Source organism: Pelodiscus sinensis, chromosome 18, assembly GCF_052426305.1.
Source record: "Pelodiscus sinensis isolate ZL-2025 chromosome 18, ASM5242630v1, whole genome shotgun sequence".
NCBI classification, from domain to species: Eukaryota; Metazoa; Chordata; order Testudines; family Trionychidae; genus Pelodiscus; species Pelodiscus sinensis.
Genome location: NC_143069.1, coordinates 24969386 through 24987354, shown reverse-complemented (window position 1 = coordinate 24987354; position 17969 = coordinate 24969386). Strand labels below are relative to the sequence as shown.

The 17969-nt window shown below is 43.6% G+C and overlaps 1 protein-coding gene across 1 annotated transcript in view; it reads right to left on the bottom strand.

The window, feature by feature from the left end:
• Positions 1-17742, bottom strand: part of LOC149523304 (maestro heat-like repeat-containing protein family member 2A) — a 54674-nt gene extending 36932 nt beyond the window's left edge. The window contains exons 1-4 of the mRNA XM_089770420.1: positions 17637-17742; positions 14570-14712; positions 11126-11248; positions 10134-10296 (exon numbers count right to left, since the gene is read on the bottom strand). Coding sequence (XP_089626546.1) covers positions 10134-10296; positions 11126-11248; positions 14570-14712; positions 17637-17676 — 469 coding nt within the window. The 5' untranslated portion in view covers positions 17677-17742. The remainder of the gene's footprint in view (positions 1-10133; positions 10297-11125; positions 11249-14569; positions 14713-17636) is intronic.
• Positions 17743-17969: the final 227 nt, after the last annotated feature.

The window sequence follows — 17969 nt, the reverse complement described above, 5'->3', positions numbered from 1 at the left end:
TGATCTAGACAGTGCTTGGTCCTGCCATGAGGGCAGGGGACTGGACTTGATGACCTCTCAAGGTCCCTTCCAGTTCTAATAATCTATGACTATATGACTCTATGTGTTGCAGCAGGGGCAGATGACCGTTTTGCGGGGCCCCGGGCAGCATAATTCCGCGGGGCCCCCCCTTTGCCACGGCGCATGCACAGTGACGCCATGCTCATGCGCGGTGGCACCACGGCGCGTGCGCGGGGCTTTTTGAAGCGCGGGACCCGGGGCGGCCACCCCGCTCGCCCTGCCCTATATCCGCCCCTGTGTTACAGATCCTCTGTGCCCCATTTGCAGAGATGATGAGTATGTTATAGCCCTACCATGCCTGCAAAGCCTTGGTTCTTTAGATCAACCTATAGCAGCTCATGCTTTTAGCTCTGGATGTCCCCAACTCAACCCCCAGCACGATGGCGATGATCGCAGCAGTCACAGTTACTCCTGTGTTACTTACAGTCAGCACCAATAATAGCTGTGAGCAGATTCAGGGTTGCCACACGAACAGTCTCATTCTCAATCTTCAGCTGCGAGTGCAGAAATGCTATGAGGTCATCAGGAGAAGAACGGGCTGCAAAGGAAGAAATCACATCCTCACTAACAACTGAAAGCTCATTCTTACCACACCTACAAAAGAAGGAAGTTACAAGGAAACTACTGTGTAATTTGGAGTCTCTTCCCCTACCTAGCAGTAGGATACAATAGCACAGCTCCATTTGATTTTCCATGATGAGCTGCTGAGTTGGAGAACAGATCTGTGGGAAGAAGAGAAGTGATCAAAGGAAAACTAATCAGAACAAGCAACTGAAAAGAAGATGCTCAATTAATTTCTAAGCACTCACTTCCTACCTTTCCAAATAGAGCTCTGAAGCCAAAAGAAATGGTACTGACTGCACAACAAGAATCAGAAACAATGACCGAGACACTGGATAACAGAAGTTCATGCTTTCAAAGTGTTTTTAGCAGCAGAGCTAATTGAATCAAGACTTGACCCTTGGTAACTGGTTCAAATGGTTAATTATTCCACCATAAAAATGTAGGCCTTATTTGCAGTCTGAATTTGTCCAGCTTCATTTTCTAGTTATTGGCTCACGTTATGCCTTTCTCTGCTAGATTATTACATATGTTTCCCCACATAGATATTATAGACTGCAATTAAGTCACCCTGTCACAGGATAGGTCCTCCCCATTTGGATGGAATCAGTTTTTACTATATAACTCTAACTCCCTCTAATAACTGGCTTATGCTAAAATTGCTTTACAAACTGAGCTGGATTTTAGCTAATAAAATGAGACCACTATCTGCTTATTCTTAAGCTAGCAGAAACCAATAAGGCATGAGAAGGTCTCCGGGCTCTTCACTAGCATTCAAAAGATGTTTATTCTTAATATGCTTCAGATCTGCTGTGCTTAAGCTCAAGTGATACAAGAACAAGTTCCCCTCACCCGGTCGTGCAGAGCACTGCAGATGGCTTGAAATTTCCCTTCAGGTAGAAGGATCTTATATTCACCAGAGACTTCCAAGAGCTGCCTCAGACTCTACAAGAGAGGGTGAAAGTTAGAAGGTGGGCATACAAAGGAGCAATATGCAATGACTGAAGCAGGTTCATGGAATTCATAGATTCCAAGGCCAAAAGGGATGATTGTCATCAAATAGTCAGGCCTTCTGTATGACACAGGCCTTAGAAATTGCCAAAATAATTCCTAAAGCAGAACTTTCAGAAAAAAATCCAATCTTGATTTTAAAATGATCCCCTTGACTCTTGGTAAATGGTTTGAATGGCTAATATCCCACCACTGAAAAGGTAGACCTTATTTCCCATCTGAATGTCTCCTGTTTCAGTTTGGAGCCACTGGATCATGTCATGCCTTTCTCTGCTAGGTCATTACATATATTTCCCCATGCAGATATTATAGACTGTAAGTAAGTCACCTGTCACAGGGTAGGTCCACCCTGTTTGGATGGTATCAGGTTGTGGAGGAGTTAAAGAACTAAGGCAGCCCAAGTGACCTAGTCTCCCCAACCACCATAGCAGGCCTGGTTCTTAGAGCAGCATTGCCTAATAGTCAGGGTCAGTGCAGCAGCCCTTTAATGAGGCTCTTCAGCTCAATGACCCAAGCCCTTCTAGGTACGACCGTGCAACCTAGTGCTCAACCACCCTTTGGGGCAAACCAGTGTTGCCTAGTGGCCAGCCCTTCTCCACCAGGCTCTACCTACTCCACAGGGTCCCAGCCCAGGGCCTTGTCTTGCAGCTCAATGGGGTTTCTTCCAAAACATGCAGAGTCAAAGACTAATACCTCAACTCAATAATGCTTAGTTCACATAGATTGCTTCCCACCATTCTTCTGCAGCAGGTCATCTCAGTAACTCCGTGGTCTCTCCTCCATCTGTGGCATTGGATGGTTGTGGGGGGGTCAACTGGAACCACAGGCTGGCTGGTTTCTGCATCCTAGGGCACTGGCAGTCCCTCCACAAAAGCCTGCAAAGCACCTCTGCTCCCTTCAGCTGTCAGCCTAGACAGAACTGAGCTGCTCCCTTTTATATCCTGGTTCCAGTTGGAGCATTCCCAGCAAGTATGAAGGGGCATAGCCCACAGATCATGATTAGCCCCCGCTGAACCATGCATGGGGGGTATCCTCTGTCACAAACACTCCCCCTTAAGAGGGTGTCCATTGGTGGACCTTCCTCTTCATCGTCTCCTTCCACTTGGGAGAAGTCTGTGTTTGCATGAGCCTTCCCTGGCCCAGCGTAACATACAGAAGTCATAGGGTTGGAGCGGGAAGTACTACCTCATGATTCAGGCACTGGTGTCCTTCATGTTATTAATCCATCTGAGGGGTGCATGGTTGGTGACCAGTTGAAAGGGCTTCCCCAGTACAGAATATCCCAGGGTATGTCTACACTACAGCGCTAATTCGAACTAACTTAGTTCGAATTAGTTAATTCGAACTAAGCTAATTCGAACTAATGCATCCAGACTAAAAAAACTAGTTCGAATTAGCGTTTTGCTAATTCGAACTAGCATGTCCACATTAAGTGGACCCTGAACCGGGGTTAAGGATAGCCGGAAGCAGTGCCGGCAGGGCATCAGATGAGGACTTAGAGCGTGGAGCTGCTGCCTCAGGCTAGCCGAGGGCTGTGCTTAAAGGGACCCCACCCCCACCCCGGAGAGACAGTTCTCAGGGGTGCCCCTCTTGCAAAGCAGTCCTGGCTTGGAGTGCTCTGAGTGCCCACACTGGGCACATCACAGCACTCGGCCATCAGCCTGGCTGTACTTGCCGCAGGCTGCCATCTGGGGAGAAGGAGCAATTGGGGGGCTGCAGGAGAGCTTCCACCCCCAGAAGCACGCAGAGCCAGCCCAGTCCTCCCCATCGGGGGCTCGTACCCCATTCCTCCGTCACCTCCTTCCACTTACCCTTCCCTAGCCCCCCTTCCTGATGTACAAAATAAAGAAAACGTGTGGTCATAAATAGAATCTCTCTTTATTGAACAAAACTCGGGGAGACTGGGAAAAGGAGGTGGGAGAGGGGAAGAGAGAGGGTGGGAGAGGGGAGGGCAACTACAATGATCAGATGTTTGGAACAGGTCCCATATAAAGAGAGGCTAAAGAGACTGGGACTTCTCAGCTTAGAAAAGAGGACACTAAGGGGGGATAGGATAGAAGTCCATAAAAGCATGAGTGGGGTGGAGAGGATGCATTAAGAAAAGTTCTCCATTAGTCCCCATAATAGAAGGACTAGAGGACACCAAAGGAAAAGAATGGGTAGCAGGCTTCAAACTACTAACAGAAGGTTGCTCTTCACAAAGCAAAGATTCAACCTGTGGAACTCCTTGCTGCAGGAGGTTGTGACGGCTAGAACTTAGAACAGAGTTTAAAGAGAAGTGAGATAAAGTGATGGAGGTTGGGTCCATGGAGTGCTATTAGCCAGGGGGTAGGAGTGGTGTCCCTGCCCAAAGTTTGTGGAAGGCTGGAGAGGGATGGCACGAGACAAATGGCTTGATCACTGTCTTCGGTCCATCCCCTCCAGGGTCTCTAGGGTTGGCCACTGTCGGCAGACAGGCTACTGGGCTAGATGGACCTTTGGTATGACCCAATACGCCCATTGTAAGCTCAGGGCTCAGGGTTGGGGGTCTCAGTGGACCACCTTCATTTTCATGCACACCTGCTCCTAGGTGGCCAGGCTGGCAGCTCTCCTGCCCTAGACGGCCACTTTCCTGTGCCTAGTGCGGAGGTCGTGGACGAGGTCCATGATGTCCGCACTAAACCAGGCGGGTGCGGTCCTGGGCAGGCTCCCGAGAGCCGCCAGCCTGGTCCCGGGAAGAGGGGGATGGCTGGGTGGCAGCGGGTGGCTGGCTCGAGCCGTGCCAGGTGCAGGGTCTGCTAGCTGGGTGCTGGCCAGCCTGTGCCCCTTTAAGAGGTCCGGGGCCGGAAGGGGGGCAGACTAGTTTCCCTGGTGTTGGCCAGAGTGGCCACCAGGGAAAGCTGGGGAGGGCTAGCCTCCCACTAGTTTGAATTAAGGGGCTACACACCCCTTAATTCGAACTAGTAAGTTCGAACTAGGCTTAGTCCTCGTTCAATGAGGTTTACCTAGTTCGAACTAAGCACACCGCTAGTTCGAATTAAGTTCGAACTAGCGGAGCGCTAGTGTAGCGCCTATCAAAGTTAATTCGAACTAACATCCGTTAGTTCGAATTAACTTTGTAGTGTAGACATACCCCCAGGGTGTAGATCACCCACTTCATGGCCAGGGCCTCCCTTGCTATAGTAGGGCGGCAGGTCTCTCAGGAGAACAGCTTGCGGCTGAGATAAAGGATCTGGTGCTCCTTCCCACCTATTTCTTGAGATAGTACCACTCCTGGTCCTACCTCCGAGACCTCCATTTGAAGGATAGAAGGCTTTGTGAAGTTGGATGGGATAGGACCAGCTCTTGGTTCAGCTGTTTTCACAGGGCCTGGAAGGCTTCCTCACAGTCTTCTGATTACTGGACTTTCTGTGATTGGGTGTTCTTCATCAGGTCCAATAATAGGGTGCCCAGTGTGATGAAGTTGAGTACTAAGCAGCCACTGTGTCTGAAGTATTGTGGCACCTGTTTCTTTGTCATGGAGGTGGGGCAGTCACACAAGCCTTAGACCTTATTTATCAAGGAGCTATAGTTTTCCCCTTCCTACTGTGTTCACTAAGATGGCACTTGGCTGGATTCACAGTGAGTCCTGCATCTATTGGGGCTTACAATACCTTGCTAAGATGTCAGAGGTGTTTCCCCCAGCTGGTGCTGTGGATGACAATATTCTTAATGCACACGGCTGTATATTGCATATATGTTTGCAATATTTGGTTCGTGAGCTGCTGAAAAGTGGCTGAGGCTCTGTGCAGCCCAAATGGCATCCTGCTGAATTGCTATAAGCCAAGCAGGGTGTGGAAGGCACTCTTCTCACAGGAAGCCGGTATCAGGGGTATCTACCAATATCTGTTGGTCAGTTCTAGTGTGGAAATGAACTTTGCATTTCCCACTATATTCCTCCTTGAGATTTCCCCATGTATGCATCCCAGTATCACTTCAGCTTTTTTGGCCACAGCATCGCATTTGTAGCTCATGTTCAGCTGAGTATTCACCAAGTTTCCCAAAATATCTTTCAGAGTTACTGTTTCTCAGGAAGCATCCCTCAACATGTATGTATCACCTACATTGTTTTGTTCCTAGATGCATCTATTTACATTCAGCCATATTTAAATGCACATTTATTGTTAGCACCCAGTTTACCAAATGATCTATAGCACTCTGAATCAGTGAGTTGTCCTTTCCATTATTTACCACTCCCCAATGTTTATTTCATCTGCCAATTTTATCAATGATGATTTTATGTTCTCTTCCAGGCTATTGATAATGAGATGACAGTCTAACTCCTTCCTGTACCTACACACTTTTCTTCTTTGCTGCTTGAAGCTTCCAGGATAGCTCTGATGAAATCTACATATTTTACTACATTTAGGCTCTTGTGTAGTCCTCTGATACTTTTAGTCAAGTCCATGAGACATTGATTCCCTCAAAGTCATGGGCATTCCAATCCCAAAAGCAACCACATATTCTGGACCAGAAAGCCAACATACATTGGGAGTAAACCATGGAGGAAGTGGGGAGGGGGGAAGGGCAGCAGGGTTGTGGCCCTGGATTTGCTGCTTGGCTTGTACTGAGCCAGCTCACAGAGACTGAGCATGCTCAATCATACTACTGAAGCCAACTGCCCTCACTCCATCCTCTCACTATCAGCAGACAAGAGTTACCTTGGTCATGTGATACTGAGGGTAGATGAAATAAGAGAGACAAGGTGGGTGAAATAATATCTTTAATTATATTATCTCACCCACCTTGTCTCTCTAATATCCTTGAACCAACACAGCTACAACAGCCCTGTACACAACAGTAGATGAAATAGACAGTGATTTTATATCTATCTAGTTATATAATCTAAAGCAATGCACTTCAGGCCTTCTTAGTATTAATTTTCAGCTACTGGCAGTTTACTTAATACTGCCCAGAGACAACACACAGCAGCCCCTGCTCTGAGGAGTTTATTTATAATCTAAAAGAGAGACACAGAGTTGATAGGATGTACCAGTAAATCACCTGGGTCACCATGTCTATAAAATCAAGACTTGTGTGTTTATCTATTATCTAACAAGTCACTATGTAGACCAGGAAACGCCACTGGTAGCAGCTAGTGCAGTTCACCTATGCGCACACATTGATAGTTATTTTAATAAGTATCTCACCTTGGTGACATGAAAAACATTAACATCCTCTTTATATTGCTCAAGAAGCCATGGGATCTGTTCGAACACCTTATCTTGATGCTCTTCTTTATGCAGGAGGAGGCTCATCATAGTACCAAGGGCTTTGATAATGGCCTGCTTGAGCTACATAGAGACACAGAATTTATGTTCCTACAAATTCATTCAATATCATGCAATGGGCCCATCTTTTCTACTTCTGACGAGTGCAATTTCCCTTTTCCACTGTTGAAACAGCCCTATCTCAATATTTCCTGGTAAAGAGTTAAGACTCATGCATGGCTTCGTCTACACTGGCATGATTTTCCGAAAATGCTTTTAACGGAAAAGTTTTCCATTAAAAGCATTTTCGGAAAAGCACGTCTAGATTGGCAGGATGCTTTTCCGCAAAAGCACTTTTTGCGGAAAAGCGTCCGTGGCCAATCTAGACACGCTTTTCCGCAAAAAAGCCCCAATTGCCATTTTCGCGATCGGGGCTTTTTTGCAGAAAACACTACTGTGCTGTCTACACTGGCCCTTTTGCGCAAAAGTCTTTCGGAAAAGGACTTTTGCCTGAACGGGAGCAGCATAGTATTTCCGGAAAAGCAGTGACGATCTTACATGAGATCGTCAGTGCTTTTCCGGAAATTCAAGCAGCCAGTGTAGACAGCTGGCAAGTTTTTCCAGTCTAGACACAGCTATGGTGTTGGTTTCAGAATTATATTCTACTGCACCTCACAACTTTCCCAAGTGGGATATTTCCCCAGATTAGTATGCACACTAAACCAACTCATTCCTGCTGTAACTCTACTGGAACTGAATAGACATCTGCCAGGAATGAATTTAGCCCATTCTCCTATATTCATCTGCATGTCAGGTGACAAAACTGGAATCTATGTACACTATGTACAGACAGAATTTCCATGAGATTGTGACATTATAATCTTTTTTAAATGTTTTACATCATACTCCGTTCTATCCCAAAGAACCTGCCATTGAACTCCATCATCACAAAGAGTGCCATACACAGAGAATTTAACAATACAATTTCTCATAAAGGTTTAGAAAGCCTACAATTCTCACCTCCAAATCTTCACATGTGGTCCATTTGCTTGTCACATGACGATAGAGGGGAAGAATTTCATCACAGAACTGAGATTTACCCATTTTGGGAAATGGCCACTTTTCCCAGTTACTAAAATATACATTTACTGCCCTTGACCATTTTTCCAGAACTGCATGGAAGGAAAAAAGACAGGCAATATGAAAAGGATGCACTAGTAATAAGGATACGTTGTTTTATCAGTGGACACACCCAGGCTTGTAGTTTATTACAATTCCATTCCCAATTCAGGAACAGCTGATGAAATCCAATAACAGTTTTGAATGATTTCTCTTCCCTCCTTTCCGTTTCTTGTTTCTCAAAAGGCTTTCTTCTCTTTTGTCTCTCTCCATCTCTTTTTAATTCCCATCATTTGAAAACATATTTTTTTCTCCCTTGTTACCTCTTAATTAGAGCTGATTGTAAAGGTAGTTGAAATTAAATTAAAAGTGTTTACTCTTGTTTTTTTCAAAATTTCAAATTACAAAGATCATTCACATGTTTCAAAAATCAACAAATTTCAGCCACCTTTTTAGCTGCACAAAAACACTGAACACATCCTGATTAAAACTGTCATTGACATTTTTTCAGTTTAATATTCCATCAACTTGGAAAAAAATATGAAAAATGTAATACAAAACCAAAATATTTTGACCAGCTGTTTTCTGAATGATTCATGTCCTCTGCAGTTATTGCTTATTTAGCCCTAAAACTGTATGATTTCCTGTTGGGTTACAGTTTGTCTGAAAGATGTTCAGTGCCCCTAACTCCTATTAGCTATACTGAGATTTGACAGCATTTTGCCCTAAAATTAGATGCACCCGCTGCCCTTGAAAGGAAAATTAAGGCTCAATCCTATGTTCTATGAAGCTAATGGCAAAATTCCCATTTATCTCAAAGGTGTAGGATTAATCCCTTAGGCCTGATCTACACTAAAGGGGAAAGTTGACTTAAGGTACGCAACTCCAGCTATGTTAATTATGTAGCTGGAGTTGACGTATCTTAAATCGTGTTTTCAGACTGTCCACACAGTGGAAGGTTGACAGGAGTGTTATTCCTCATGAGAAGCAGGACTACCGGTGCCAACGGGAGCACCCACTCAGTTCGAATTAGTGGGTCTTCACTAGACGTGCTAATTTGGACCCTGGTGATCAACTGCAGCAGCATTGATCTTCTGCATAGTGTAGACGTGGCCTTACTTGAGCATCAACTAAAAAGCAAAGGAAGAGAGAAGTGGAGAAGACCAGAGGACAGAGAAAGAGGGTGAAAGGAGATGATAATTAAGCAACTAAAGAGGAGGAATGGGTGGAGGGGTGGAAAACGGGAAATTTTTAAATGTAATTCAGTCTGTTGCCTGCACATTCTCCCCCAGGAGTTTCCTGGCACATGGGCAGCATCAGCTTTTGTTTATTTTTAAAATAGCCACAAGTCATAAAGGGCCTGAACTTACAAATGCTCAGCACCTCCAGCAAAGTAAGGAGTACTCTCAACTCCACTGAGTGCCACAGGAGCATGAGGACTCAGCCCCTGGTACAATCCAGTTCAGAGCCTGTTTGTAAACGATCAGTCACTTAACTCTGTACCAAGGCCCCTAAATATCCATTTTGGACATCTACAATAAGTGCTGGCACTTACCACCACAAAATTGTTGCATCAGCCTGCTCTCGTCGTCTAACATCCGCATGGAGCTCATGCCGTACAGGGTCATTCCCACAAAAGGAATGCACTTGAGTGCTGAAAAGAAGGACCAGAAGAAAAGGAAGAGAGACAATTGACTGTTATCTGCCTTCTTACTATCGCATTTAGAAACACCGCTGGGTCGGATGCTATGGGCTCCTAGGTCATTTTGTGCTGCGTACACAAATGATAAGGCAGAAGTAAAAAATCAGTGGGGGATTTACCCTGAGGAGGAGCATTCTCCACCAATGTGCAGCTGTGCCAGATGCCCAATCCTCTCCCAGAGTAGGAGAGAGAGCACTGGGGAGGGATGAGAAATGGAATGGAGAAGAGCTCCACTAGACCTGATTTTCCTCAATCCTGTCCTTTAAGAACTTCAAATGGGGCATAAGAGCTTGCACCTTGGTGTGGATAGCTCATGGTCTAGCAACTGGAACCAGCCACAGCAGTTCATCTCATGCCCCCCAAATAGCACTCTGTGTAGCTGTACAGAGCGTGAACCTCTGTCCTTAAATGGAAGACAATAACTTTGAAACAAAAGATGGAAGTTGACCTACGATAGGCTGATGATAGGTTGCCCAGCGTAATCAAAGTGAACACGTCAGACAGCTTCAGTGGATTCAGATGACATTGAAGCTCATACATCACCTCACCGAAATAGCAGCGTGCCAGAGCCACTAATGTGTTGCTCGCTGCCACTTTTAGTTCATTTGTTGCTTCCTTAAAAAATACAAAAAGAGAGAGACTGAAGTGATTAAAGCCAACTACACCAGCCAATGCTGCTCAAATGAATCAAGTTCTTATTTCTGTTTTCCACCCAACTTTCTGAGAACAGAATCATGAGTCATAAATAATCATTGAATCGTTTGCCTAAACACTTGTCAGCCTTTCAGTTGTTTGCAAGCTGCTTAGACTATTCGCTATTAGCTATTTGTGGTGGATGATTGGCTATCATAGTGACATGATATTTTTCCCTCAGAGGAGGTGGGCAGCTTCAAGATATTCAGAGAATTTTCCTGAATAAACTATACCCTAAATCCAAATACTGCTTCTTTTGGAAACAGCTCAGATTCTGTTTAAAGGTTTCATCCTGCTGCTTAACACCATAGTATCAGAGCACCTTCCACACAAAATCAGTATCAATAATGAAATCCCTAGGAGACTTCACAAAATACTTGCTTGTTAAGAAGCGGTAGGCCTCTCTGCATCTGATATATGTCACAATATCCTGACCTTACAAAGCACTTAAGCACACGTGTAACTTGAACAAGATGAAACTAGTCACATGCTGCATAGGACCTGGGATTTCTGGAGGACGGTGTGGGGATCTGTGGGCCCCTAGCAGTCATTAATCCTGGAGTTTCAGTATATAGTTTACAAAAAATGTTTTAATTAGTTTAAGCTTTCATTCTTGTCATTAGCATATAGGGAAAACTAACTTACCTGAGTATCAGAGGGGTAGCCGTGTTAGTCTGAATCTGCAAAAGCAGCGAAGTGGGTCTTTGACCACAAAAGCTTATGCTCCAACACTTCCCTTAATCTAACTTACCTGAGTCTCTCTCATGTGCTTTGAGGCAAGTGTTATTATTTTGCTCAGTAGCCTTCTCTTTAGGACCTGGGCATCCTGCTGTAATACTTTCTCCAGGATACAGTAAATGTCTACTCTGTTTTTCTGGGGACAAAACATAAAAGAACAATTGGGGGAAATGTTTCCTTGATGACAATATAGTAATGCTATAAGCTAATATAGTAACGCAATATAGTAACACTTACGCTAATAAGCTTCTGCCCAAAAGAGTTTACAATCTAAACATGAAACAACTAGCCCAGGCTAAAAGAGCAGATCAATAGCCAGGAAAATAATTCAGGTCTTCTGATTCACTATCTGGAGTCCTCTCCACTAGACCACACTGATTCTCAGCCTGCATACTCACTCAAGTAACCCCTAGTCTTCATTTGTATAAAACTTGCTATGCCCTCCACAATCACCCCAGCTAGCAGCATTTCAGAAGAAGCTGAGCAATTTACAAATTTTTAATCAGAATAAGGGCCCTGCACTGCCCCCTTATCTAATTTCGTTTATTATTATTGTTGTTGTTATTATTATTATTATTGTTATTGTTGTTATTGTTATTATTAGCATCATGCCTTTTTTTATCCACTCCAGACAGAATTTGTAAATACAATGATAAAATACCCAACTCCTGCAGTAAATCTTCTGCAGCTTTTAGGGAAAATTAGCTCAGGAGTTACCTCTACATTGACAGTAGCACACTTGAAGGTCTCTTTTATGGGGTCCATCAAAGTTCAAATTCACAGATGATACTAAATATGGAGGAGTTGAAGGTATGAGTTGTGACAGAGAAATAATAAAGAGGGGCACAGAGAAATTAGAAACCTGAGCAGAACAAGACTGATTTCAGAGAACTGCAAACTAGCGCACCTAGAGAGGGGGTCAATATAACTGACCTAATGAGAGGGAGAAAAGTGGGAAACAACAAGTGACCTGGAGTGACAGTGAAAAAAAAAGTCAGCCATCTGGGTTGGGTTTGTTACATACAGGAATCTTGTCATAAAGCAGGAAGACAACAGTTTCTCATTGTTCATCTGAGGTGTGACTGCTTCTGGCTTATTTCACTTTTTTGGCACCACATTCCCCAGAAAAGATCAACAGCTTGGAAGTAATTCAGGAGAAAATTTTAAAAAGTGCAGAGAGGCCAGCAGAACTGACTTTTAAATAGAGACCTGCAACCTCTATGGGATCTGACCTCATGCATCAGGGTGAGGTTGGGTGGGTGTAGGGGAGCCTGCCTTGACAATAAATGGCCACGTCTCCCTTTAACACGTGCGGATCTCTAACAAGCAAAACCCAGGCCTGTCTCAAGTCTGGTGCACATAAGCATGCAGGCAAGGTCATGGGAGAAGCTGTGAGAGGAAGGAATGTTTTGCATAACAATGCAGATGAAGCATGGTACGTGAGACTATGTCAAGAACACATGGCAAGCAATCTTGTACAGGTACTTCTGTTTCTGATAACCACAAATTACAGATGCAGCCATACAGCTGTCAACTATGCACATAGCAGCAACATCCTGAGTGACAGGATGTACTCCAGATAGGGTATTGGGCATGTTCCATATCCTACACAATACGTAATCAATTGGTAAATATTATTAGAACAACCAAGTCTCGCGTTGCTATAAAATGGGCTTAGTAAGAACAATCAGTGGGAGGGAATGAGCAGGATTGACCAACAGGTACTGCTCGATGTAACTAGAAGTAAATAGGCCCTTCACACCGGTGATCCAGTGCATGGTGTTCCAATGCATGGGACGAAAAGGAACCCTGACCTCCTGCCTGCTACTGTAGGTAGCATACGGGTGAAGTGTAAGTGAACTAGTCTTTCTTATTGTATTATAGTAGCTCTTTTATTAATTGCTTTTGCATTGCTTTGCACTATCTTATTGCTTTAGAATGTATGGCATTTAAGGTTTAAATTGTGTAGTAATTGTTTTTAAGGCTTGTAAAACTTAAACAACTGTCATAACTGCTTAAAGCTTGCAATAAATAAGAAAGTGGTTAAGTATCCCTGGAGTGTCCTGGTTTCTCTTGGATCTAAAATGAATCGTATCACATCACAGTGGGAAAACAACTGGACTCCCCTGGGCTCAGATCAGGTCAGCTCTCCTCCACAGAGTCAGCACAACCGTGACTGCCTACTCCAGCCAGCCACCACCTCCTTGCTGCATAGCATGCACTGTGGAGTGAGGATGCTTAGGAGTCAGTGTTTCTTACCCTGCAGCACGTACATTGCACAGCAGGGGGCAGTATCAGAGACCTAAAATTTAGACTTTAACATCAGGAAAAATGCCCCAGCTATAAGACATCTATCAGGTTATTACATCGTCTTCATTGGAAAGTGGTGGAAACCCAGTCACTAGGAGCTTTTAAAATTGGTTTGGCCCAAAAAAATGAAAAAGGCACTACTGGGAAATTGGATGATCCAACAAGCCTTTCACATCTGTCTCCTGTGAGTCTATAACTCTGAATTCAGGCAGCTGAAGGTGTGAACTGCCTGCTAAGGTCATAAAGCACTTTGGAATGTTCAAAGCCAATGGTTGGCTACACATTCCAGTGGTTGTGCTTTTAAAGGATGCTGCTGCAAACTTCTATTATTACTGCTCTAGTGGGGAGAGGCTCTGCCTCTTTCCATTCATTTTTAAATGTAAGGAGGATTTTTAATTGAAAATCATAATTGATAACTTATGAATACAAGCGCCCCACACTATTCAAGCGAGCCAGAAATGAACTGCTTGTCTTGGCTTCCTGGTACTTGAAACTAAAATGCCTTCTGTGTTGACCCTTAATAGAGAAATGGACTTTGCTGGATGCGAGTATTAATAAAAGAAAAAGGGGTTTGGATTATTTAAGAACCCTTCAGAGCTATATCCCAATCATATGTCATTATAATTAAGAAGTGTTGTCTTGGGTTTAGAGCAGAGAGTCAGTTCACATGGGTTTTATTCACCATTCTTCTACTAACTCACTATGTGGTGTTGAGCAAGTTATTTAATTCCCCATGACACAGCCCATCAGTAAATGGGGATGTTTATCACTCTCCCAAAGGTGCTGTAAAACCTAATTCATGCGTAAGTAGGTAAGTGCTTTGAGGTTTTTGGATGAAGATGCTAAAGGAGGACAAAATACTGCTATAAGAGATTATAGATACCCCTACAGTGCACTTTTATAATCTACAGCCCATGTACTCCAGTGTGTACAAAAGGACAGTGCTCCTCTGAGTGTCTCTTTATTATATCATCCTGATCTGTAACAGAATTTTGCATGATGAGTTTTGCATGAAGACAGAAGGGTAAATACTGCTTACACTGAAGGTGGGCTGAGCCAAGTTCTGTATTGAATTACTTCCATGAAGTCAAACAGAATTTGGAGTGGAAACATGGAAAACAGATGTGATTTGATGAAACTGCCCTACCTCATCCTGCTGAAGTTTTTCTAGCAGAACAGTCACAACGACAGCCAGTTTGGTCTCAGCTATCTTGACAATCTGAAGGGCAATAGAGGCCTTATCTTGATCGTCCATATGGTCCAGGAGGAAAACAACCTCGCTGTAAACAGCTGAAATTAAAGGAAAGGATTCTGCTGGTTATCATTGATGTTGGGATTCAGGGCTTGTGTCTTTAATTCACTATCTAGTAAAGACTCTGTAGGAGACCAGACATGGTGATAAGTGGACCTGGGAATCATGCAAATCCTTTTCTTCCCTCATGGTGACCATGTCTGTTTGCAGAGCTATTGTGGGGGGACGGATTATAATAAGGAAAAGCTGCTCCTTTTAAAAAAGATCCCCACATAAAATAATCTTTTCCACCTTTACTATTAATGTAGGCATTTTGATAGCACACAGAATAATTTAGAGCCAAGATTTTTAAAACTGGGTGCCTAAACTAAAACTCCTCAATCCATATTAACACGCCTACATCCTGATTCAACAAATTAATCACATGCCTAACTCAATGCCAACAAATAAATCTAAAGTTAAACACATGCTGAAGTGTTTTGCTTAGTCAGGGTGTCATTTCCAAAAGTGCTGAGCACCCAGAATTACCTATGGATGGTGCAAAGAACTTCTAGGGGTTCAGTATCTCTTGAAAATCAAGCCACTTTTTAAAGACCCCACTGTATGAATTTAGAAGTCAAACTTTATGCACTCTGTTTTGAAAAAAGGCTTCAGTTTTATTTTATGGTAATTTAAATACTTGCAGAGAAGACACATGGAATAGGTATTTGTCCAGTTGCCTCTAGAGACCCTAAAAGATTTTCCCCCAATGCACAACATAAGAACATAAGAACGGCCGTACTGGGTCAGACCAAAGGTCCATCTAGCCCAGTATCCTGTCTGCTGACAGTGGCCAGCACCAGGTGCCCCAGAGAGGGTGGACAGAAGACAATTATCAAGCGATTTATCTCCTGCCATCCCTCTCCAGCCTCTGACAAACACAGGCCAAGGACACCATTTTATCCCCTGGCTAATAGCCTTTTATGGACCTAACCTCCATGAAATTATCTAGCTAGGTGTTTTCCATGGGTAGGGTGATTGCCCCATACCTTTATGTGAAGCCTCAGAGATTAAGTCTTGGTAAGTCTTGCTCACATAGTCAGGATCAGTGTTACCCGTAAACTGAGCACTTGGGTGGCAGACATGTGTTTCTAATGGTTGTACACATCCGTACATGCCTCAATGCACATAAAATGTATTCTACACGTAGAATTGGAGAGAACATTGGTCAGGATGCAATTGATCTCCAGATTTGAGGGTGGGGAGGAATTTTCCCTGGGTCAGACTAGCAGGGATTATTGTTTGGGAGGTTGGGAATTTGTCTTCTTCGGGAGTATGGGGCACTGATCAACCACCAGGATCATCAGGGCATTTCTGACCTAATCATTTCTCTACCATTGCAAAGGCCTCAGGCATTGGTAGCATTTCAGTTTCTCCTATCCTCTGTCTGCAGCACACAGCATCTTGGTCTCCTAGGCCTTGGGCACATCTACACAGCAGGGCTAAAGCAGAAATAAGCTACACAACTTGAGCTCTCAATTGTGCAGCTTAAGTTGAAATAGTTTATTTTGGCTTTTGGCGCTGTCTACACAGCAGGAAGTCGGGGAAAGAGCACTCTTCCTCCTACTTCCCTTACTCCCCATAAAATGCGGGTTATAGGAGTCGGAGAAAGAAGTCCTCCAGCTTGACATTATTTGACATTATGTTGAAATAATGGCTTGCTGTGTAGATGCGGACTATGTTATTTTGCAATAACATCAGTTATTCCAAATTAACACTGCTGTGTTGACATACCCTTCAAGAGTGACAATTTTTAGTCCAAGACAAGTTTTGGTTTCAGCATAGGGTTGCTAGGTGAAACGTAATGGTTTGTGACATACAGAAGATTAAAGTACATGATCTAATGACCTACCAGCCTTAAACTCGATGAAACTGTGAAATAGTTGATGTATTAATAAAATCAGGATTTTATCTCCCATGTGTCTCTGAGCAGAAATTCTCCTGGAGACTTAATATTTAACAAGAAATCTGAAATGCCATATTTATCTGTCTCCATTGTAACAGCATTCCAAGGCATGGAGGAGGAATTGATCAGAATTTACCCTTCCCATGAAAGATTGCTCAAGATTAGGCGATTACCCATCCTTACCCTTCGATTCCAACACCCAGATGCAGATGGAATCAGAACTGTAACTTACATTGCCCATAGAGTTGCAATAGTAATGGTGAAGGATTAAGAGCACTAGTGTTGCTAAGAAACGCTTTGTTATCCTCCATTTAATATGCTAGCTATCCACTTAATATCTTAAGTAGACAGCAGGTACATCTAGACTGCAGAGTTTTTCCAGGATACCAGAGATATCCCAGAAAAGCTCTGCCACGTCCAAGGAATGCGTCTGCTTTTCCAAAAAAATATTGGAAAAGCAGACATGTTTTTTCAGCATCTCAGTAAACCTCGTTCTACGAGGAAGAAGGGATGTTCTGAAAGAGGCTTTTTTTTCTGACATTTGGCCCAGTGTAGACGGGCCAACTGTCAGAAAAAAAGCCTCTTTCAAAAGAAAAGTGATAGAACTTTGTAGTCTAGACACAGTCAGCTAGAAGAGAAGTCCTTCTGTGTTTTCTCTTCTAATTTCTCCCATCTCTGATGCTTTGCACCACTGGATTTTGGCTCCAAGGATGCAGAAGTCATAAAATAAGGACCCATATTAACAACATAAAACAACTGGAGAAAGGAAAGAAGACCTTCCCCATAACATCCAATAGTGACACAGGTTGTCAGGAAAGTTTCCAGGTTCAGAGGCTGTAGGCCAGTCCTTCAACTCACGTCAATTAAAAGGGAAGTCAGTAGAGGCTCACTGGATTTACAGCAGCTAATGATCTGGTCATAGAAATGGAGAATATTACACGTTTCTATGCACCCATGCTCTTGAATGTGTATGTGTGGCTACAGGTTGGATATAAAAAATACAATAGTGACCCTTACCTCTATCAATTACCTCCTGTTCACTCACAAATGTATTCATGGTTTAGTCTTTCCTCAACACCTTCTCTCAATCCTTTCTCCAACTAGCTCCAGTACTGAGAGATAGATGGCCTCTCAGTCTGTCAACCAGAACTTCCAGTTAAACTTACACAAGCACTATTGTGACATCCTTGTGACCTAAGCAAATTCCATAAACTGTTGATGACCAGGTAGGCACACAGGGACTCTGTCACTTTGCTGGAGAGAACTATGGTTAAGATGACCTGTCACCTGTCTATGACTTTTACTAAAAATTGCCCTAAATAAATTTTAGGTGCTGGGGAAAGGCAGCAC